This window comes from Bombyx mandarina, chromosome 28, assembly GCF_030267445.1.
Source record: "Bombyx mandarina strain Sakado chromosome 28, ASM3026744v2".
Classification (NCBI taxonomy): domain Eukaryota; kingdom Metazoa; phylum Arthropoda; class Insecta; order Lepidoptera; family Bombycidae; genus Bombyx; species Bombyx mandarina.
Window position 1 is genome coordinate 4,006,540 of NC_143233.1, and position 24,372 is coordinate 4,030,911.

The 24,372-nt window shown below is 38.9% G+C and overlaps 2 protein-coding genes across 2 annotated transcripts; one reads left to right on the forward strand and one right to left on the reverse strand.

Annotated features, from left to right (window-relative positions):
* The first annotated feature begins 7,949 nt into the window (after positions 1 to 7,949).
* Mon1 (vacuolar fusion protein MON1 homolog) lies at positions 7,950 to 17,641 on the forward strand. Its single transcript, XM_028174904.2, has 7 exons — positions 7,950 to 8,349; positions 8,734 to 8,888; positions 12,008 to 12,208; positions 12,515 to 12,675; positions 13,276 to 13,534; positions 14,666 to 15,140; positions 15,813 to 17,641. The coding sequence occupies exons 1-7, from the start codon at positions 8,077 to 8,079 to the stop codon at positions 15,951 to 15,953; spliced, it is 1,665 nt and encodes a 554-aa protein (XP_028030705.2). The 5' UTR covers positions 7,950 to 8,076; the 3' UTR covers positions 15,954 to 17,641.
* A 2,115-nt stretch (positions 17,642 to 19,756) lies between these two features.
* Positions 19,757 to 21,277, reverse strand: Prp38 (pre-mRNA processing factor 38). Its single transcript, XM_028174833.2, has 2 exons — positions 20,592 to 21,277; positions 19,757 to 20,314 (listed from the first exon to the last, which is right to left on the reverse strand). Exons 1-2 carry the CDS (start codon positions 21,251 to 21,253, stop codon positions 20,017 to 20,019), a joined length of 960 nt encoding a protein of 319 aa, XP_028030634.1. The 5' UTR covers positions 21,254 to 21,277; the 3' UTR covers positions 19,757 to 20,016.
* Between the last annotated feature and the right edge of the window lie 3,095 nt (positions 21,278 to 24,372).

The window sequence follows — 24,372 nt, forward strand, 5'->3', positions numbered from 1 at the left end:
GGCACGAAACTGAACATTAAATTTCCCTTTCTTTTTATTTTATTTTAAATAAACGTTTAATGATGGAACTTTTTCATGAAATTGGCTTTTATGTTTTGTACAAAACCGCTTAAATTGGTTTTTGGGCCAGCGAATTTACAAAGAGGCCCTGTGGAAGACTTTGACAGGCCCTTTGTGAGTGCCCGTTTCATACTTAGTGATTTATTGAACAATATAACAATACAATTACGATATTTATATGGTTTTATTAAGCTCGGTGTGATATAAAGGAAGTACGGGGCTTTGTTTGGAATTAAGTATTATAATTAATTATCCTCGTGACCTAGACGCTTCATACATTAGCGCCATAATTGAGGAATTTAATATCCGATCCTTTTTTTTTCCTACCTAAGCTTGCTTGCTACCTAAGCCTTGAGAGGCTATTTCAGCGTAACCTTAACTAGTAGATGAGCTAACGGGGCTCAAACCGGAGTGTAGCGTTAGTGTAGCGTTAGTGTAGCGTTAGTGTTAACTAACCCTAGCAACAGCAGTGCTTCGCAGAATCTACCACCGGATCGGAAACTCGACCCACTGAGAAGATCCGGCGGGAAACTCGGTGGGCTGTGTCTACAGGTTAGTTCGCTCGTCGACCCCTTCGTCGCAAGCGACGGGTTCGACTGGGACGGTAACCGGTGCTTGTGGTACCTAAAAGCACTGTTAATGGATCGGTAATCCGATCCAAGCGACGGGACAACGCAAAGCAGCCGTCGCCTGAAACCTGTCTTGTCGGAACCACGTCGAAACCCATGGATCCACTCTCCGTGCTGTTTTGCTCTTCAACCACCAGTCACTGTTCTCGTCGGACTCGTCGATTACGACAACGAGCGAACTAACCCATAGACACAGCTCACGAAGTTATTCACCGGATCTTCTCAGTTGGTCGCACTACAGATGGTAGATTCTACGAACCACTGCTCTTGCTACAGCTAGTGTTAACAAATTCGTCAGGTTAGAGCCCCGTGATCTCACCTATTCGCCCGGTGAACTTAATATAGTCCCTAGAGGTTATTAGAATAGGTAGGGGAAAAAAGACCGCCTAACACCACTGCGCTCCTGTGCAGAGCACACCTTGCACCATAGATAAAGCCACTTCTGCTTGTTGGAATCATTACCCATTTTCATCGCTGACGGAGCCCCAATTTTCAAAAAAGAAGTGTTTATCTATGTGAATGTAGAAAATGTGTGTATTTTCAACGATATATTACATTATATTATAATACTGTCTTATTTGTAGTTAACAGCTTCGCTACGAAATTTCTATAGTAACTCGATCAGTGATTTCCTAAAAATCGGAAGTAACTATTGGAACGAAGTTCCTTATCGCGCGTTGTGAAAGGGGGCTAGACGGAAAAAATTCTTACGAAAAGTTGTCACGACACTTTAGATCCGTCATTCTGACCAATCAACGTGTAGGCGCTTATCGCGTGACATTGCTCGTATCCGATTGGTCCGCGTAATGAGTACAGTTTCTCGAGATAGCGTTTCAACAATAGTAATTTAGTTCATAGTATTGTTTTTTTCTTCTTCATAATGCCGTAATTTATGATTATAACTTTAAAAAAAAATTACAATTCCTTCACTAATTAATCGAAAGGAACTTCGTTCCATCCGGGTGTCCCTTGACACCTCTGAAGTTATTTTATGAAAGACTCCAATGCGTATTTTTCCGAATCACTAATATGGAATTGCGACGTCTTATGAAGCGCACCACCACCCGAAATTATGACCACGACCACTCTGCCAAGAGTGCAAACGACTGAAGACATTCTTTAAATCTTTCAGCATTCATCATATGCTTGATTTCAAGGCCGCATCAAATCATTGAGATTCTGATCTCCTTGAGATAGTAGATGTGGCTCATTAGATTATAATAATAATAATATATTAATAAAATCATTTATTTCCTTTCACATTATATAAAATAAAATACGAATAAAATAACAGACAAAAAAGGAAAAGGCAAAAGGAGGTGGCTCAATGAGGAGGTGGCGCTAATGCTGTTCGAGGTCAATAAATCGAACAGTGATATGATTTAAAGTTCTTGGTAGCAGAGTGCAGGCAGTTACGAAATAATATACCTACTAACACACTTTTATATATTAGTATTAGTTACGTCGATTTTTTAGAATTTATTATCGAAATCACAGTTTTCTTATTTTATTATACTTCACGAAGTGACAGACATTTTTTTTCACTTCTTCTTATTATGACAACTCTTGTCACTTCTTTCTATGTATATGTTTTTGATAAGGAGTTTCTATATCCATTAACTCCAACACTTTCCCTAAACATTTACATAGTACACAGTCCTAGTGCCTGGCGTAGAACTGCATATGACGTACGAGGTAGTGATTTGGTAAGGATGTCTGCGACTTGATCCTTTGTTCCGATCCGTACAACGTTGCAGATACCCTCAGTTACCAATTCTCTGACGTAGAAATGTCTGAGCCGGATATGCTTCGTTCTCTTGTGAAACTCGGGGTTGTGAGCAAGACGAACAGCAGCTTCATTGTCCACATGCAGAACCGGTACGTCCGCAATTGTAGTCAATGCCTGGTATAGTCTAGCAAGCCACATTAGTTCTCTGCCAGCTTCACTAGCTGCCACAATTTCGGCTTCTGTAGTGGAGATAGCGACCGATGTTTGTCGCTGACTGATCCATGAAACTGTGCCTCCAGAATAGCGACAGATCACTCCCGTTGTGGAACGTCCGGTTTCTGGATCACCTCCGTGGTCGGCGTCGCTAAATCCTTCTAGGATTCCAGGTTTGAGACCAGCTTTATATGAGATCCCATGCGAAAAGGTACCTTTGATGTAGCGCAAGATACGTTTTACCTTGAGCCAATCTGTCTTTACAGGTTTCTCCAACTTTCTTGAGACAACTCCGATGGCATAAGCAATGTCAGGGCGAGTACCAACCATTAAGTATGCCAGAGCACCGACAGCTTCTCTATATGGGAAACAGGAAGCTTCCGTTTCTTCTTTCCCTTCTTGAATAGCCTCTCTCTCAATCGGTGTGGAAACGGGATTACAGTCACTCATTTGAAAGCGGTCTAATACCTTTTTCGCGTATGCCTCTTGGTTGATGAAGATGGAGCCATCCTTTCCTCGATGGATTTGAAGACCAAGATAATATGTCGCTGGTTTCGTCGTTATGCGCAGTCTCTTCTTCAAATCTTCTAAGAAAGCGTTAGCCGTGTCTTCATCAGTGGCAGCTACTAATCCGTCATCGACGTACAACGTGATCAGTAGTTTCTTCCCGTTAACTTCTCTTGAATATAAGCAGCAATCAGCTTCGGACTGTTTGAAGTTCATATCCAATAGGATCTCTTGAAAGCACGAGTTCCAGCACCTTGGTGCTTGTTTAAGTCCGTACAGGCTACGGTTAAGCTTGAAAACGGTAGACGTTCCTTCCGTGAGGTTACACCCTTCTGGCGGTTGAACGTATATTTCTTCCTCGAGCTTTCCGTTCAGAAAGGCTGTGCAAACGTCGAATTGGACCAGATGTAAGTTTTCATGCGCGCTAACACTGAGTAGTGCTCGTACAGTAGTCAGGCGTGCGACAGGACTGAAGGTCTGGTCATAGTCTACTCCTTTCCTTTGTCTGTACCCTTTTACGACAAGTCGAGCCTTGTATTTGTCGATCGTGCCATCTGGATTTCGTTTGATCCGTAAAACCCATTTGCAGGGAAGTGCTTTTCGTCCTTTTGGCAATGCACACGGCGTCCAAACGTTCAGGTCTTCGAAGGATTTCAATTCGCTACCCATTGCCCTTTGCCATTCTTCGCGATCGTCCCTTTTCATAGCGTCTGCGAAATTATTTGGGAATGTTTCAGTGATACAGACGTAATCTCTTAGTCTCTCAGGACGTCGAATCAGTGAGCGATCTCTAAGATTATAGCCGGTTGGCGGTGGTTCAGCATCATAAAATAATTCTTCTGGAACTGTCGTTTCGTCTTCATGGTCATGGTCTTCGTAGAGGACTTGATCCGATTCTTCTCCCTCGAGAACATGATCATGGTCGTTGGAGATTGTTTCGGTAGTTGTATCTCCCTCGTGAACGTGTGTTTGCTCTGGAATTGCAACTTCTCTTTCTAAGTTCGTATTTGGCGTTATGGTAATCGGGTATTCTCTTGTCTCAACTTCTGTTTTAGGAATTTCACTGTTACAGATGGGAAGAGGTTTCTCATCGAAGATTACGTCACGAGAGCGGACGAGCGTCGAGTGTTTTCCGTCTGTGACCCAGATACGGTAGCAATCTTCGTCGTACCCAATAAGTCGACCTTTTATTGCCTTTTTGTCGAGTTTTCTACGCTTCTGCTTTGGAATATGGACGTATGCGATTGAGCCTATTATTCGGAGATGTTTAATAATAGGTTTCTTTCCATACCAAAGTTCATGCGGAGATTTATCTGAACTTGTGGGACCTGTTCTGTTCAGTATGTATGCGGCGGTATTAATGAGCTCTGCCCATAGCACTTGCGGTAATGGCTCATGAGCGTACATCATTGATCTTGCTGTCTCAACTAGGGTTCTGTTCTCCCTTTCGCTTACTCCGTTTTGTTCAGGTGTATACGGGGTGACAAGTCGCTGTGCTATTCCATGTGTGTCTAAAACATTTTTTATGGACGCGTTGTCAAATTCACCGCCGTTGTCGCTTAGAAGGCACTTTATGGTGTGTCCGACTGTTTTAGTTTGAGCGATCATCAAAACTAATTTGTCTTTGACCTCGGACTTCTTGCGTATGAAGTACACCATACGGTAGCCAGTAAAGTCGTCTTTGAACAGAACGTAGTACTTATAGTTTGAGAAGCTAGGTTGAAACGGTCCGCAAACGTCAGTGTGTACGATTTCTCCGGGCGCGGTAGCTCGGGTTCTTGTACCGAATTTAAGTCGATGCGCCTTTCCAAAGATGCAGCCTTCACAGGTATCTTTATCCATCGGCAGGATTAGACCTAGTTCCCGTTGGATCGTCGCTCTTACGTGTCTTTTATTTTGGTGAGCGAGTCTCTCGTGGTAAAGTTGCATCGTTGCTGTAGTTGCAAAGACTTCGGGTGGTTTTTCTGGCAGTACGGGTTTTACTTCCAGTCGATATAAGCCACCTTGTTTTTGTCTCTTCCCTATTAAGCATACTTTCCCGTTGACAATGACGTTGCATTCAGTTGTCCTGGATGAAAAGGTGCTATTCGGGACTCGGTCGTGAAGTGCGAGTACGGAGAAGAGGTTCTTGCTTATGGCCGGAACGTACCAGACGTCTTGCAGGCTGATGTCGATTTGTTTCCCGTTAACATATCCTCTGAGCTGTACTGTTCCTTTGCCTTTGGCACGGACTTCATTACCAGCGGCCGTTGTAACAGTGTAGTTCTCATTGAAATGTTCGTAGGTTTGGAAAATGTCAGCTCTGTTGGTGACGTGGCTTGTTGCGCCATTATCTATGTACCAGTTCTCGTTGTCCCGTGAAACTGTGAAGATTTCGTTGTCTTCTAAAGACATGAGTAACAAATTAGCGGTCTTTGAAGTAGAAGGCGTTGCTGTCTGGATCGGATTTTGGCTCTTAGGAGGTCTACCGTCACGGATCCATTTTTGACAGTTGCGTACTCTGTGGCCAATACCTAGACAGTAGTTGCATTTAAGCTTCTTGTTCTTCTTCTTTTCCATATTTGAAACCAGGGCTTCCGAATGATGCGAAGGTACGTTGTTACCTTGCAGTGCCCTTTCAAATGCGCAGAGATGACTAGTTAGGCTTTCTACAGTACGGTTGGATTTGGGCAGGAGGAGCCAACTACTTCTGAAGCTGAAGTATGAATCATCAAGCGTGTCCAGTATCTTACAAACAAGTAGCAGTTCGGGTAGCTCTTGGTTACTGTCCTTCTTGAGTTCTTGATTCAGTTCAGTCCAGATGTTCTTTAATTTTGACATGTGGGTGGCTATGTCGTCTGCTTGATCCTTCTTAAAGCTGAAGAAACTCATACACAGGTTGTAGGTTTTGTCCTCATTTGTTCCGTCGAACAGCCTATGGAGCTCTAACCAGACATCACGTACTTTAGTGTACCGCATCACTTTTCGAAGTGTGTCTTCTTGCATATTGGTGGTAAGTATTAGGATAGCGCTGGCATCAGCTTTATCAAACTTATCTTTTTGTTGTTGATAAGCCGCCAATTCAGCATCGCCGCATCCGGTAGGTGGACGAGTGGGCTCCTGGAACGATCCTTCAACTACTTCTAGGGCCGACGGTACGGTGCGTAGTAAGCAGAAGGCTTTGTATTTCCAGGTGTCCCAATTTTTTTCATCTAGGAGGCCGATCTGAAGCTTTCCTGTGATACCTTCCATCTTCGTAGTGCGGGTCCGTAACCTGATATAATTTAAAGTTCTTGGTAGCAGAGTGCAGGCAGTTACGAAATAATATACCTACTAACACACTTTTATATATTAGTATTAGTTACGTCGATTTTTTAGAATTTATTATCGAAATCACAGTTTTCTTATTTTATTATACTTCACGAAGTGACAGACATTTTTTTTTCACTTCTTCTTATTATGACAACTCTTGTCACTTCTTTCTATGTATATGTTTTTGATAAGGAGTTTCTATATCCATTAACTCCAACAAACAGCACTGATTTTCAGTCACCCCCGTTTCCCTTTGGTTCATAGCGGGAATGAAGACTAGGTACGTGTGTACAGATTAGGAAGCTTCTTGAAAATCGGGATCTAAAGTGACGTTTTCGATTCCATCTGACGCAGCGGACAGATCGAAGCTTCGAAGTGGTTCTGGCATAGGTAATTAATTATTCACTATGGTGGATTGGTCTGGTAGCAGATGGCAAGTGAGGATACCTCATGATATAATGACTTATAATGACTTTTGTATAATGTAAGACAAAAATGACAATAAGATGAGCGGTTCATTCTGTCCAAATCAAATGAATTGCAAAAAGAATAGATCGAAATTTTCTTGCCCGTCCAGTAAACACAACAGAAGTGTGGAACCCACGCTTTGTCGTATTTTTCGATGGTACTAATGATGTGAAATTACTTCGCTGAGTTTTAAAAATAAGATTGCCACGCATGTGGCAAAACTTGTTGATTGATAGTACATATTTATGAACCACTAAGCTTAGAAAAGAAATACTACAAACTTCAAAAAATAATACAATGTTCAGGTGAAAGTAGGTAGGTAAGTCAAAATTAGTAAGCATTGCTACATGTTACATTATAGTATGTCACAATATTTTGTCGACCAGTGTTATTACTTATTAAACTTACAAAGTAAAAATACTTTATGATCTATTAGTTCTTAATTTACATTTATGAAAAAAATTGAGGCTTCGTTTTAAACGTTACATTTAGGTACAAATATCTAAGTATCTGTACTAAGTTGACTCCCATTGTGTTTCTGATTCAAATTGTATTGAAAATGTTCCTAGTTAAAACTCCTAGTAAAAAAAGGATATACATTTTTATTATAATCACACACTGATTATTTTATTTAAATTAAACATTGACATCGTTTATTATTTTAGCTTTGCATAACATAACATGCAGACGATGAAAATTATATTACATTGTTGTTTTTCTTAGCAAGCATTTATATACTTTCATGGGTACCAATGTGTTATTGGCACCATTTTTAGTAGATTAAAATATTATTAATTTGCTAGATAAATATTTTATACACACTGATTTGGTAACTAATGAGAAAATCCAGAATATTATGAGATAACCCCTTTTGCTTAATTTGTCAAAATGACATAAACTCACCTTCTTCATGTTCCAGTCACTGCAATAAAACATGATTAAAACAGATCTGTACATCTCGCCGTGACAGTTGAAGTTCTCGAGCAAAGTAGAGCTGAAACTCATTAGAAAAACAGAGATGGCAAATAAATCAATGTCAAAATATCCGTTCACAACTTCACACCGATAATCATTGTTCTGGAATGTTATTCAAAATAAAGTGACAGAAAAACCAAAAAACAAAAATTCGTTTTTTTTGTCTTAACATAGTTATATTAAAATTAATGAAAAAGTATCGTCATGGCATCTACATCCAATGATAACGTGCTTCAACATATGAATGCTCCAGAAAATGCTTCTGATGAACTTGAACCGGGTGCATGTCATGATAGCATACTAAACCCCACTGATTCCTTTGAAGAGTTTGCATCGGAGATGAGTTCCAGCCTAAGAGAGACCTGCTTGACTACTAAGAGCAGTACTATAAGTGAAATACAAAGTGAAATCTTGGAAACTGCTGAAGACCCTAAACTGAAAGCAGCGAAATCAAGTGATGATTTACAAACAAAAGATGTAAGTTTTATAGATACAGTAGCTAATTGTGTAAGTTGCTAAACTTAATTAAGACTGTCAGCCATGTCTTTACATCACTACCAGTACATAATCATCAATTAAATATGTTATGAAATTTATTAGTATTTAAAAAAGAATAATATTTTCTATAAATATTTCACCCTCGAATTGTTAGCAAAACATTAGTTTTATTATCACTATTCACTAACATCAACACATGTTTTTAAAACCAAACAACATAAATCTTATTAGTTACATATTTAGAATGCCTAAATAAAAGTATCATCATATGAGGAATTTTGTCAGTTTGGGTCAACATTTTTCTTGGCCTGCTAGAGGCTCTCATTCAGAAAGGTATAAACTAATATTCACAAATTCTTACAGGGATCAATGTCAGCTTCAGCCAGCAATTCGAACTTAATTGAGGAGAATGGAGATGATACAGATGATGATAAAGACTATCTACAGTCACCAGAACTTGTTAATAAAGAGAAACATGTGTTCATACTTAGCACTGCAGGAAAACCTATTTATTCAAGGTAAGAGATATTCTTTGAGGGTAGAGCTCATAGCCCATCTGTTGTTAAATGGTTATTGGGGTCTATCAACCTCACAATATGAATACCGTCATGTGCCTGAGATATATAATAAGTCGTTGTGGCCTAAAGGATAAAACGTCCGGTGCATTCGTATCGAGCGATGCACCGGTGTTCGAATCTCGCTGGCGGGTACCAATTTTTCTAATGAAATACGTACTCAACAAATGTTCACGATTGACTTCCACGGTGAAGGAATAACATCGTGCAGTAAAAATCAAACCCGCAAAATTATAATTTGCGTAATTACTGGTGGTAGGACCTCTTGTGAGTCCGCACGGGTAGGTACCACCGCCCCGCCTATTTCTGCCGTGAAGCAGTAATGCGTTTCGGTTTGAAGGGTGGGGCAGCCGTTGTGACTATACTGAGACCTTAGAACTATATCTCAAGGTGTGTGGCGCATTTACGTTGTAGATGTATATGGGCTCCAGTAACCACTTAACACCAGGTGGGCTGTGAGCTCGTCCACACATCTAAGCAATAAAAAAAAAAAAAAAAATGTGAAGTCAGTATCACAGCTATTCGGCTACGACTGGGTCCTGCGGGGCGTCATACGGGGTCCCCTCCCCGGGCTGAGCGTAATTTGTTACGCGGACGACACGTTGGTCGTGGCTCCGGGGAGGGACTACCGGGAGTCTGCCCGTCTGGCGTGCGCAGGCGTGGCACACGTCGTCACTAGGATCCGACGGTTGGGGCTCGAGGTGGCGCTCGACAAAACCCAGGCCCTGTTATTTCACGGGCCGGGACGAGCGCCACCTCTGGGTGCCCACCTCGTGATCGGAGGCGTCCGCGTCGGGGTCGGGGTGACCGGTCTTCGGTACCTCGGCCTCGAACTGGATGGTCGGTGGAACTTCCGCGCTCACTTTGAGAAGTTGGGCCCTCGACTGATGGCGACGGCCGGCTCTTTGAGCCGGCTGCTTCCAAACGTCGGGGGTCCCGATCAGGTGGCGCGCCGCCTCTACATGGGGGTGGTGCGGTCGATGGCACTATACGGCGCGCCCGTATGGTGCCACGCCCTGACCCGCCAGAACGTCGCCGCGCTGCGACGTCCGCAGCGCGCGATCGCGGTCAGGGCGATCCGAGGATACCGCACCGTCTCCTTCGAGGCGGCGTGCTTGCTCGCCGGGGCGCCACCCTGGGACCTGGAGGCGGAGGCGCTCGCTGCCGATTACAGGTGGCGTAGCGACCTCCGATCTAGGGGGGAAGGGCGCCCCGGCGAAGGTGTAGTTCGAGCGCGGAGGCTCCAATCTCGGCGGTCCGTGCTGGAGGCGTGGTCTCGCCGCTTGGCGGACCCGTCGGCCGGCATCCGTACCGTCGAGGCGGTCCGCCCGGTTCTCGCGGACTGGGTGGGCCGTGACCGCGGATGCCTCACCTTCCGGCTGACGCAGATGTTGACCGGCCATGGGTGTTTTGGCCGGTACCTCTTTAAGATAGCCGGAAGGGAACCGACGGCGCAGTGCCACCACTGCGCGGACCGCGACGAGGAAGACACAGCGGAACACACGCTGGCGCGTTGCTCTGGATTCGACGAGCAACGCGCCGCCCTCGTCGCGGTCATAGGAGAGGACCTCTCGCTGCCGCGCGTCGTGGCTACGATGCTCGGCAGCGACGCGTCCTGGAAGGCGATGCTCGACTTCTGCGAGTCCACCATATCGCAGAAGGAGGCGGCGGAGCGAGAGAGGGAGAGCTCTTCCCTTTCCGCACCGATCCGTCGCCGTCGAGCCGGGGGCCGGAGGCGGGAATACGCCCGTACGTCCCGGCCCCTGTAGGTGGCGGCCTCCCCCCGGTGAAGGTCAAGGGGCGACCTGAGGGGGTGAGGCCGCGCGGCGCGCTACCAGCACTCTAGCGCGCTGCCGTGGAGTGAATAGAGCGACCGGTCGACGGTGTATCGCGTCCCGACCCGGCAGGCTGGTTCTGGTCCAGCGGGGTATTCCGGGACACCAGCGGCACCGTCTGGGCGGCCCGACGGGCTGCCGTACCGAGACGGCCGACGTTTCAGAGCCTTCGATTCGCCTCGAAGGCTCCGTCGGCTGGGCGTCCTTGGGGTGAGCCGCGCCGTCTGGTTGTAGTGTTGACCGCGGTAGCCCCCCTACCTCATCCGGGTTCTGACCTCGGAGGGGATCGGACGTCGGGTGTAAGAGTGCAGGGGAGTCGTTTAGTGGGTGGGCTCTAAAATCCTTGGGCCCGCGGTCTGCTCACAACACCATGCAGATCGTTGAGTCTCACATACCCCGCGCGCCCCTTTTGCGCGGGGACCTCGTAGGAGGTTCGGCCCTCTACCCGAAAAAAAAAAAAAAAAAAAAAAAAAAGTATCACAGCTATAAGTCTGTCCTACCCTTCAAATTCGAATGCACTATTGATTTGTGGCAGCTTAAGTTTGAATGTGAGAACTCACCGATATAGGCCCTGTATGTGGTATGTAATTCTAATATAATAATACTAGCCGTACTCGCCCGCTTCGCTGGGCATTTAAAATTAATATCATTATTATTAGGGAGTCCAACACTCATATAGATATTGGCCTATCCATTAAGTACATGTATTTTCTATATGGATACCAAGTTTCAAGTCAATCGGATGCATGGTTCAGTAGTTATAACGGAACATCCGTAAAAACCACTGTAGATTTATATATTACTAGCTGACCCGGCAGACTTCGTAGTGCCTCAATCGATAAATAAAAGACCTAAACTTTTATATAGAATAAACTTAAAACAAACAAAAGGAATCCGTCCGACGGGGGACACGTCAAAGGGAAAACAAAATTGTTATTTTTATTTATTTCCGAGAATTTTCATATTTTTATACCTTTTAAACCTTCTCTGGACTTCCACAAATAATTCAAGACAAAAATTAGCCAAATCGGTCAAGCCGTTTTCATGTTATGTCGTGACAACGGAAAACGGGTTTCATTTTTATATATATAGATAAGTGAAGTTTTTTTTCCCCATTTAAACCACAAACCATTGGTTTTTTTTTAAGTTTGAGTTTAATCTGATGTGTTACTGTTATTCCGCTGTTGGATAATATTTCAAAATTTTTCTAACAAAGTTTGATTTTAGATATGGCAACGAAGACAAGTTAGCTGGCCTGTGTGGTGTTATCCAAGCTCTTGTCAGCGTAATAGAAGAACAGAACCAGGATATATTGAGGTTCATCAACACGAAAGATTGTAAAGCAGTATTCCTTGTTAAGGGACCCCTAATACTGGTTGCTGTTTCGAAATCCAATGAAAGTGAAACCCAATTAGTTTTGCAGTTGACGTAAGTGAAAATTAAAGTTTATCTTCAAGATAAATAAAATTTTTGATAAAATATATTTTTATCACAGTGTACGGGGCTAATAATCCCTCTGATAAATATCACCAGCTGGTGGACAGTTATATTTTTAATAAATGCCAGTTTTGATAAACAGTTCAGCCTTCAAACTAGAAAACATGAATAGAAATGCAACCTGTAACTTATTGAATGTCAAAAAAAATAGACAAATCATGTCAGATATCATTAGGGCAGATCAAAGGATCACTTGAAATATATATTTGAAATAAAAAACTTTTTTTTTCTTTCTAGATATGCATTCAATCAAATTGTTTCGCTGTTAACACTAACCCAACTGAATAGAATATTTGAGCAGAGAAGGAACTATGATCTGAGAAGGCTACTGGCCGGAGCTGAAAGATTGATTGATCATTTGCTTGTGTTTATGGAGAAGGATCCTGCCTTTTTACTAGGTAATACAGTAAATTGTAATTATTAGTCGGTTACTGTTACACAATCCCTAGGGTTTTGGAAATGGATGGGAGGTATGCAATGTAAAATAAAAAGAAACTGTGTATAATCTCACATGATTATCTTCTCCTTCCAGATGCTTGTTTTGTGTATTAGTTTTAGGTGTGTTGCAAGGTGGTAATCACCGTCCTCGTCGAACCCGTCGCTTGCGACGAAGGGCTCGACGAGCGAACTAACCCATAGACACAGCCCACTGAGTTTCTCGCCGGATCTTCTCAGTGGGTCGCGTTTCCGATCCGGTGGTAGATTCTGCGAAGCACTGCTCTTGCTAGGGTCAGTGTTAGCAACTCTCCGGTTGAGCCCCGCGAGCTCACCTACAAACGTTAGGGCGAAGCTGAAATAGCCTCTCAAGGCTATCAGCATAGGTAGGATAAAAAAAAAAAAAAAAAAGGTGGTACAAGTTGGCCCTGCTTTGCTTCTTTCCACAAGCAGCAATCATAAACTCTATTATAATGAAGAATTTAATGTTGTCTCCAGTTATTCATTCACGATTTTTATCGAATTATTCTAGTGAATTAAGAAAAGTACTTAATTTTTCACAGGTGCAGTCCGATGCCTTCCTTTACCAGAAAAAGCCAGAGAGAATATCACTAATGCAATAACAACCACATGCCACAAGATTCGTGATCTCGTTTTCGCTATAATGATAGCTGGGAATCAACTGATAACATTAGTGAGAATGAAAAAATACACCCTGCACCCTTCAGATATACATTTGCTTTTCAATTTAATAAGGAGTTCGGAGTCGTTCAAAACGGCCGAGAGCTGGACCCCAATATGCCTTCCCAAGTTTGATGCAACGTGAGTTTGTATTTTATATGAATATAAGTTAAATGTATTGTATAAAATATGTTGGCGAACAAGAAACAAAAAAGTTCTTAAAAGATAAAACAGTTGATGAAGTCATATTGTCATATACTCCTACGTACTTCTTCTGAAAAGTAGTCATGCATTCCGGTTTCAATAATAGGCCAGCTCTTATACTATAAAATTGAATTCGACCTTATGTCCCAGGTGAGTAGTGGTATGAACATTTTAATGTCCATACTCAGGTCATCAATGAACAGCCTAGCCTGGTGACGCTGACATGGTCTCTCTAGACCATCAGCTTGGGTAGAAAAAAATAAATAATAATAATGAACAGATGGGTTCTCTGCAATAAAAAATACCGTCAGAGCGTTGACCCTACATTCCCCGGTCATCGTTTTCGTTCAACCCGTCGCTTGCGACGAAGGGCTCGGGGAGTCAATTAACCCACAGACACAGCCCACTGAGTTTCTCGCCGGATCTTCTCAGTGGGTCGCGTTTCCTCGTAGATTCTGCAAAGAGTTCGTGTTAGCAACGTCGTCAGGTTTGAGCCCCGTGAGCTCACCTACTAGTTATGATTACGCTTAAATAGCCTCTCAAGGCTCTCAACTAGGTAGGAAACAAAAACCTATATCATTGCGTGCATACGAGTTCTTGAGTGTTTTTTTTTCTTTTTTATTGCTAGATGAGTAGACGAGCTCACAGCCCACCTGGTGTTAAGTGGTTACTGGAGCCCATAGACATTTACGACGTAAATACGCCGTCCACCTTGATATATAAGTTCTAAGGTCTCAAGTATAGTTCGGCTGCCCCACCCTTCAAACCGAAACGCATTACTGCTTCACGGCAGAAATAGGCAGGGTGGTGGTACCCACCCGCGCGGACTCACAAGAGGTCCTACCACCAGTAATTATGCAAATTATAATTTTGCGGGTTTCATTTTTATTACACGATATTATTCCTTCACCGTGGAAGTCAATCGTGAACATTTGTTGAGTACGTATTTCATTAGAAAAATTGGTACCCGCCTGAGATTCGAACACTGACGCATCGCTCAACACGAATGCATCAGACGTCTTATCCGTTAGGCCACGACGACAAAGTTTAAGTGTTGTAAAATTTTAGGGGCTTCCTGCACGGCCACGTGTCTTACATATCAGAGGACTGCCAGGCCTGTCTACTTCTACTGACCGTACAAAGGGATGCATTTACAACTTTATCCCAAGCCAAACACACAATAGCCGAGAAAATGAGACGGGCAAACTGTTTAGTTGCCATTAACAATGCTTTAAACCGTAACGAAGAATTGTCCACAACGAAACCCCTCAAGCACATCGGCATACCGGAAATAAGGCATTTTATGTATAAATGTAAATCAACAGCGCAGTTGTTCTCGTCGGATCCCATTAGCTTAGATCGATTACAGGATTATCGATTAAGACACAAAGAAGGGGGCGATATAGTCGATAAGAAAATAACAAAGTTGTCGGATATCGATTACGTTAGAAACTATCGGAAGTTTTGTAATCAGATACATTGTGTCGCGACGCCTGCTAAGCTTATATTCAGATCGAGTTCACAAGACACAATATTGTCTTGGGTAAGTCTTCTTATTTTAATTTTATATATGGATAGGCCGTCGCTGATGGCCGTATAATACTCAAATGGAATATAATTTTAAAGTAACTGTACCCGTGACGTCACAGGTAGACTTGACGTGAACTTGAAATGCATTTTCATTAATGACAACCAGAGCGTGATTGATAAAACTAATAACGCCATCTATCGAGCACTTGCAAACGCGTGTAATGCTATTTCAGGCGGGATTTTCTATGTCTACAATGAGAAACTAAAAAACATAGATCGAAATTTATTCGGTAGTTTTTGCGTAACGCACAACGCAAAATCTCAACTTCTATCATTTTACTCAGAAGTATTTGTAATATTCTAATTACTATATTGTCATTAATGATTTTATCTATTAGAAATAAAATAAAAACTCGATTAATCAATTCAATTATTATTAATAACTCGATTAATAATTTCAATTTAATCCTTAACAATTAATATTAACGATTAAATTGAAAAGTTTCCGATAATTATTAAAAAAGAACTCGTGCCATAGAATTTATGAAGTGAAAATTCTTTGATCTTACGATGAGGTAGCGGCAAATCCGCTTGCCTTCACCCTCTTTGTTTAAAATTCCCCTTAGAATATTTAAAAAAAACAATTATGTAAATTATTATTATTATGTAAACTTCGAATTTCCAGGTAACAAACGGTTTCGAATTGTACGTGACTTTCGATCCGCTTATGGAGAAGGATCACGCGATCAAGGCCGTCGACCGACTCCTCAGGTGGATAAAGAAAGAAGAGGAGAGGATATTCATAATGAACGCTCCGACCTTCTAGCCGAAGTCTTTCTTCAGCGGCATCCTGAGGTCCGGCAGCAGAAACTCCAGCACCGAAGACTCTTTGGCCACTGAGGACGTGTTATAAATAAATTATCGCATACCCGCAAGACACGTAGGTATTTAAAAAAAAATTATGATTCAATTTCACCTTTCTTAGAACTCGACGTATCATTAACAGATATACAGCTCGATAGATTTCTTAGTTTGAAAATATCTTCGGTTACGTTGTCTCTGTCAGTCGCTTGTGTTGAAAAGAGACATCATGATATCGTTATCCCTTTTCAGAGACGTATTTGTGTGGGACAGAGACATCGCGATATCGTTGCCTCTTTTTAGAGATGTATGGAACTTATCGTGTCGAGCAGTTTATTCAGATGACTTATAAATCGACTATTATGTCAAATGTGGTCACTCATTTAATACCGCGAAATTGGATCTGAAACTACTGATGTTACTTAAATACATACAATTAGATACAATACGAACAAATCTAGACACATTATATACTATATTTATATGTTGATAACAATGAATTAATGAATTCGATGGTGTCTACGTATAAGATTGAAAATTAAATATATATATAATATGTTTGGCGATTTTAAATGCTACTTATTAAAATCCATAGGACACAGAGCAGGTTTTTTTTTTTTTTTAGTTATGTGACCCTAATGTATTATCACTTGTATCAGTTTTTATACACATCCACAATAGGGGGATGCGGCTGTCAAAGGTCCTACAAGTAACAAGTCTGTTTGGATTGAAATATTATTTTATATCATCAGTGTGCTTAGTGCGAGTTTTTTAACGTTCTCGATAGCGTAAAAGTTAACTCAAATTTGTATGCAGTTGGAACAGCGCCCCTAGCGGCAAACGTAGGCAAACGTTAGAACTCCATACAAATTTGAGTTAACTTTTATCCTATAGAGAACGTTAAAAACCTAAGCACACAGATTAATTTTGTTTGGCTAGAAAAAAATATATATATTTATTTCCCTCATTGTAAAATTTATCTGATAGCCTTCAAGCTCGAAGTGCGAATATCTAATGCATATAAAAAAATGTCGTACATATTCCCTTTAAAATTATTTTTACATAAAAGACATACATAATTAAATGAATAGAATAATCACCCTTCCCAAGAGATAATCTAAGAAAAAAGGTAATTTGCAATTATTTTATTTCCATTTAGTTGAAAGCTACAAAATAAAGTCATCATTCGTGTAGCTGCATTATTTGTTGGTACTAAAAAAAATACACTGGAAATTCGATGCCCTTAAAGATTCATGCCTTAAATAAGTACAAAATGCTCTTTACATGTTAGTCTTAAAGATGTTAACATTAGTTATTTAGTGATGTAGAAAAAATATGGAGACCAAAATTTTAGATTCGTAAATGAATGATTTATCCTATCAGGTCATCCCCGGCAATCACGCTCCAAAATAGAAAGTTTCACGGCAATTATGAATTACCCTCAAAAACAAATTAATACACTTTTTTGATATTACCTATATTCATCGAAATTCGGGGTTTGCTGTATCACTCACTGGTTTTGCACTCGATTTGTAAGTAATAGATGCTACAAACTAAATTCATAAAATTTGTATCCCTCAATCATTTTTCATATATTATTAAATTATATTCATGCAAACGTTAATAAATAATATTGTAAATAAAAAAAACAAATATAACAATAAACATATGCTCATCATTATGAAATGTTAAAGTTTATTTATTTAATTAATTAATAGCGTATAATCATGTAATGACTGTCTGTTTGTTTTAGATAAAATTAATTATTTATATATTATGTATTAATTAAGAGTTGTATATAATAATCGAATCTAACTTTACAAATTGTTATATACAGGGTTTTTATGTCGAAGTATCGTATTAAATAGAAACTGAACTCAATATATTCGTTTGCAGAGGCAAGTATAAATTCAGCCATTATTATTTTATATTTATTATCTTTTAAATAAATCAAGATGCAAGGTAGCTTAATAACCTAAAAGTACATATTATTATCCACAACACGCTTCGTCAGATTAATTTTTTTTTTAATTCGCCATTTTTATTAATTAACTCCTGTGATGTACATTGAAGCAGTTCCCTCGACACCATGACTGAATAGACAAACCCGCGGTTTGATTAAACGAATATATTCTTTCACAGGTTACCAGCGATATTACCCGTTCCTTCGTTTTTTACTGGTGGTAGGACCTCTTGTGAGTCCGCACGGGTAGGTACCACCGCCCTGCCTATTTCTGCCATGAAGCAGTAATGCGTTTCGGTTGATAGGGTGGGGCAGTCGTTGTAACTATACTTGAGACCTTAGAACTTATATCTCAAGGTGGGTGGCGGCATTTACGTTGTAGATGTCTATGGGCTCCAGTAACCACTTAACAACAGGTGGGCTGTGAGCTCGTCCACCCATTTAAGCAATAAAAAATAAAAAAAGACGATTCATTACCCTTGCAGCTAGTAACAAACACAGATTTTGAGATCTGATAACTTACCATGAATTAAAAATCAAACCTGTGTTTATTTCTTTGCATAATTGCTGGTTATAGGAGAATTGTAAGTTCGTACTGAAAGGCACCACCGTCCTTACTCCATTTGACTGGGTTTTCCATTATATAGTACAATTGCGATTTTAACCCCATGTCACATGTCAGGTGATGATAATTACGTTGTGATCAAAAAAGCAATAATTAGGATATTTTAATTGAATTTCTATGTAATAACTGTTTTGCCAACAGTACTTAAGTATTTGTTTCTTAGTGAATGTTACTTTCTTCGGAAGCGTGAAGATTGCCATTAGCACTACAAATAAATTCTAGATTTGAAAATGGCCAAAGCTTATAAGTATTATAGAACAAGTAGCTTAATCAAAAAATCATATATTTTGGATAACTTACAAATTTATGTTGATGGTAGAGTTTAAATATTTGTCTGGTTATATTATCTTAGCTGTCTGATATTATTAACAGCTTGGATTTGGATGAAATTGAAACTTCAAACTCTCATGTCTCAAATTAGGCATCAATATTGACATACTCGTTTTTATAACCGTGACACCAGTGTGGACGAGTCCAGACATCATAAATTACACATTAGAATAAGAGCCATCTTATTTGTTCTATATGAGAAAGATTCCCTAATTTTTATCCGTGAAAGTTAATCAAAGGAGTCATAATTAGCTTGGAACTGCTTATATGGTACTGGATTTGTTGTATTAAATCAATGTTCTATCTAATAGTACTTATTCAATAATCGAGTTAATGTTAAAAATGTTTTTTTTAATCATCCGAACCTGTTGTATTTATAATAATTTTATAAATTAAAATAATGTAACTTTTTTAGTTGTATTATTGTGATCCTCTAATGATTAAAATTAAAAAAATATATATTATGTGTTCGATGGTGGTTCATTAGCTATTCAACAACCATCACATATTAGGTTATTTATCATTTTAAATTTACAGCCATATTTTATCTCTTCCCACAGATTACCATAACAGGCAAAGAGACAATATATTTATAAAACTTCACACAGAAGAGCCCAGTTAATAGCTTTATTATGAACTAGCGACCCGCCCTCGCTTCGCTTCGGAAAATGTAATTTATTATTGATTTCTCCACTATTTAATGGACGTTATTATACATATAAACCTTTCTCTTCAATCACTCTGCATCAAAATCCCTTGCATAGTTTTAAAGATTTAAGCATACATAGGGACAAAGAAAGCAACTTTGTTTTATACTATGTAGTGATACAGCATATGAGACAAAAACAGATACATCCAGAATTTGTATATTCAAATATATTTAACAAAGATAAGGAACCTGGATTTGGTTGTACAATAGTCAAAGCTGAATTATTAACCATTAAGATCAGGTGATAAAATATATATTATGGAACATAGACAACGTTGTTGAGTCTTCTGAAAGTCTTAGAGGTTTTCTGTGTTCATGATCCTCATTCAAATAAGCTTTAGTGCTCAATTAAGACAATTGTTACATAGTATGACTAAATAAAAATTACACTTATAATTATTCTAATGTCTTCTGTCTCTTCTCCTATCATCATGTCTTTCTCTTCTGTCCTTATCTCTATCTCTTTGACGTTCACGGTCTCTATCCTTCTCTCGTTCACGTTCCTTTTCTCTTTCACGCTCTTTGTCTCTTTCGCGTTCTTTCTCTCTTTCACGTTCCTTTTCCCTTTCACGTTCCTTCTCTCTTTCTCGTTCCTTCTCGCGTTCCCGCTCTTTTTCTCTCTCCCTATCACGTCTTCTATCTCTGCTCCTTGAACGTTCTCTTTTTCTGTCCTTATCACGTCTGTCACGGTCTCTTGATCTGAAATAAAAAAAAATTGTTTATTGTTTTATGTAATATGTTTCTATTGTGAATCAAGGAGGGTTTATTACAATATTTATTAAGCATATACTACAGTAATGGTTGCACAGTATTTATACTGCAATCTACTATAGACTATCAACAATATACAAGCTCTTTTCGAAATTCATACAAGCCTGTTGAAAACACTGATTTTTGAGAATACTAATGTTAAATGCCTTAGAAAGATTTCAAGCAATCATTGATAATTGTAACGACTTTTATGATAATGTGGTACCTATCTCTCTTTCTATCCCTGTCCCGTCTATCTTTCTCTCGCTTGTTCTCTTTGGCTTCGGGGTCGATAACTTCGTCGTCAGACGGCATTTCTTCATCCATATCATCATCCAGAGCCGAAATTTTGGGCTCGATTTCGTTATTCTGCTCTAAAATATGACGTTTCTGTATCCTCGGCATAATAATATCGCATAATCTCTCTTCGCGCAATAATTCATCAATAAACTCGTCCATATGAACAATCTCGTATTGACCGTCGCGATTTTGCCGCCTTAACTTCCTATTATCGTTGTAAAGTGGCTCCAAATACTTGTAGCAGTCAACAGAGGTACCGGTGAGGCGCATGTAAAAAGCGCCAAGTGCACGTACGTATTTGAACTCTTCATTCTTTATGAACTCAACCACAATATCTTTTTCTGGCTGTATTTGAAGCATTTTTAATACTAAACACAAAAACGGTGTGGGGTAAATGAAACCGCCGTGCACGCCGCCTACATAACGCAATTCCATCGCTTTGTCTACTACCAGCTCTGCAGTTAAAGCGAAACATTCTTCCTTCCAATACTTCGAGTCGTAAATACGAGATCTAATAATTTTTTCTATTAAATACTGAGGATTTGTACCCCGAATTGATTTCGCGTCCTTTACGGTACGATTCGCCATTTTTGTTGTGGTTCTTTGACATTTTTGACATTGACTCTTTTTGTTCTCTTAACCAACTGTATACGCAAAGGGGTTTTGGCATATTACATGAAAAGTATGGCCCACGTAGAAACGTATTCAACAGCAGGCAACGGTTTGGCTATTTTAAGAGCATTGCTAGCGTTCATTATCATCAATAACAACTTTCTAGAAAATACTGGCTTTTCTGGCTATGAAAGAAACAAATAATTTTTTGTTTGATTTATTCGAGATTTTTTCTTTTGTGCTAATGGTATCCTATGGAAGGTAGGCTCCATAAATGGTATAAAGAATAAAGTAAATGGAGGTTTCATTCATAGGAGACATCAGATATCAAGCCCATGAAAGGTATTAAGAATAGTAGTATTATTAACCAGAATCGGGCTAATGTTAATCTAAGCTAGGCACATATTTGGCTATTAAACATAGATTTAGAACTAGAAGAGTGTTGTGAAAATGAATCAGTTATCATTTTATATATTTCTATATGTACAGTATTCAAAAGGGCTCAAAGATTGAAATTTGCAAATTTTAGGACGGCGCATCTTTTAAGAATAAGCCATGTGAAAAATTACTAACAATTCCATAAAATATGTTACGCTTCCTTTCAAAAACCTTTCTCTCATTTCAAATTAAACTTTTTTAACCCAAATGGCTACTAGGTACCAACCACTTGAAAGCCTTATTTATTAAAAAGCACGGTACTGAGCACTGTACTCAAGTTGATTGAATAGAATAAAACAGTAAGAAAAAAGATCTACTGTGAAGAACAAAGCACAGATTTTTCAAAATAAATGCACGAGTAATTCATAAAGTAGAGTAAAATTATTCTCATTATTTTCCATACACCAGTCCTTGACTCAAAACTAAATCAGTGAGTATTTTGTAATATTTTCACATTTATGTAGAAAGTGGAAGTCCTTACTTTATAACTCATGGCTGGACTAGGTATATATCTATATGAATTAATAAACAAAGCGATTATATCGCCAGAAAGACGAGTCTTAACGATTGCCGTTGACTATCGAATATGACACAGGGCATTTTCTAGTCTTATGAATAATTATTTGAAAATATTTTAATTCTTATTAATTTTTACTTTTTTTTTATATTTTGCTATATTATACCGATATTTTATTGGCTCACTGAATTTGGCCCCATTTTTTTCGATATTTTTATTTTTAATTATTTGCTCATCGTTTGTTCGTTAATGTTCGAATGTAAAAATTTTTTGTTCGTCTTTTATTTATTAATAATTAATTAAACAAATTATCATCTTTAAGTAGGACCCCCTTACTAGATATCTATAAGTTTAACGTTCAGGTTAATTAATTTTGATCAATTATCGTTTGTTTGATGACTATTGGTGATTGTTCGATCATAAAATTTAAAATAATTACATTCCCAATTATTAAGCCTTGTAATATATATTATATAATTCAAGATACTTCTCGATGATAATAATTACGTTAATATAGACGTACATAAATATTTTTTATAAATAAAATATTTTTTTAAATAAAATCCTGTTTATAGAGTATATATAAAATATATTAAGTTTATTCTTCCATATTAAATGAATTTCCACTAAATGTCCCTGCAATATATTTCTTGAACTTCTAAATAATTATCATTTCAATAAAAACAGATTTTGTGTGCATTACATTTACATTTTTGAACTACGTAATGAATTTAGGAATTATCAATTTTATTATAAAATACAAGTATCATAACTATTTCCTATTGCATGGTAATGAATAGTATCATTTTAACCCAAAAGTTGTAGTCCTAAAATATTCTTAGAATAATAAGAAATCACTGAAATTTCTATATGCTTGTTAATATTCAATATCATTAAAAAGAACTGAATTTATTAAAACCGCGCTAATCGTACTTTAACGAATAATTGGCCGTCTTCACTGACATTTTTTTGTTGAAGTTTGTTGAAGTTTTGAATATTTTTGAAGTGAAAACTTCTTTAGAATCGTTGTGATTTCAAACCGGATGCAACGGAAAAAACGACAGGTAAGAGACACAAATACAAACATGTGTAGGATGAAGCCAGCAAAGAATGAGACAGAAATATACATACTATTTAATACAGCGCCATCTGTGAGATTTTTAATACTAACGTGTGTATGAAGGCTCTTGTAGTGAATTTTAATTTAGGATTAAACGTGAAATTAAAATACCAATTCACAGAGGGCGCTACCTTACAATTATTTACTAATGACAAAATTTTACATATACTTAAGACGTTTAGGATAATTGTATTTTAATTTTGGAAGGTTTCACTTCTACCACATGTGAATTGCACACATTTTGTTTTTTTTGATCTGCTTATGAAATAATTAGACAGTATAAGCACACTTATTAACAAAACGCTAGTAAATACGGCTATTGCCAGCTGACTGACAAAACCGGTGCATGTGCAATGTAGGCGTGAGGTGATGGTTTGCTTATTAGATATAAAATAATTAATAATTGGGAATTTAATTGTTTTTATGATCGAACAATCACCAATAGTCGTCGATCAAACGATAATTGATCAAAATTAATTAATCTGAGCGATAAAAATAAAGATATCTTCTAGTAAGGGGAGCCAACTTAAGGGTTATCATTTGTTTAATCAATTATAAATAAATAAAAGACGAACTAACAATTTTTACATTCGAACATTAACGAACAAACAACGGGCAAATAATTAAAAATAAAAAAAAAACAAAAATCAAGAAAAGAAGGCCAAATTCAGTAAGCTTATTTTATTGTCTACTTTTTATTTATTTTTTCTACCTAAGCTGGTAGCCTTTAGAGGCTATTCCAGCGTAACCTTAACTAGTAGGTGAGCTCACGGGACTCAAACCTGACGACGTTGCTAACACGAACCCTAGCAAGAGCCGTGCTTCGCAGAATCTACCACCGGATCGGAAACGCGACCCACTGAGAAGATCCGGCGAGAAACTCAGTGGGCTGCATTGTCTACATTTAGTTCGATTGTTTAAATAGGTTTTTTGTATAGAATAATAACTAGTACACACGAGTATTTGATACATAGATTATACACTTAATATTTGAGATTGAAGCCTAAGTGTATAATCTAT

Coding starts and splice junctions, on each gene's coding strand:
- Mon1 (XM_028174904.2), top strand. CDS start 8,077: ATGGCATCTACATCCAATGATAACGTGCTTCAACATATGAATGCTCCA. Junction 12,676..13,275: donor GGATCCTGCCTTTTTACTAG/GTAATACAGTAA, acceptor AATTTTTCACAG/GTGCAGTCCGATGCCTTCCT. Junction 13,535..14,665: donor CTTCCCAAGTTTGATGCAAC/GTGAGTTTGTAT, acceptor GTAAAATTTTAG/GGGCTTCCTGCACGGCCACG.
- Prp38 (XM_028174833.2), bottom strand. CDS start 21,253: ATGGCGAATCGTACCGTAAAGGACGCGAAATCAATTCGGGGTACAAAT. Junction 20,315..20,591: donor AGGGATAGAAAGAGAGATAG/GTACCACATTAT, acceptor TTTTTATTTCAG/ATCAAGAGACCGTGACAGAC.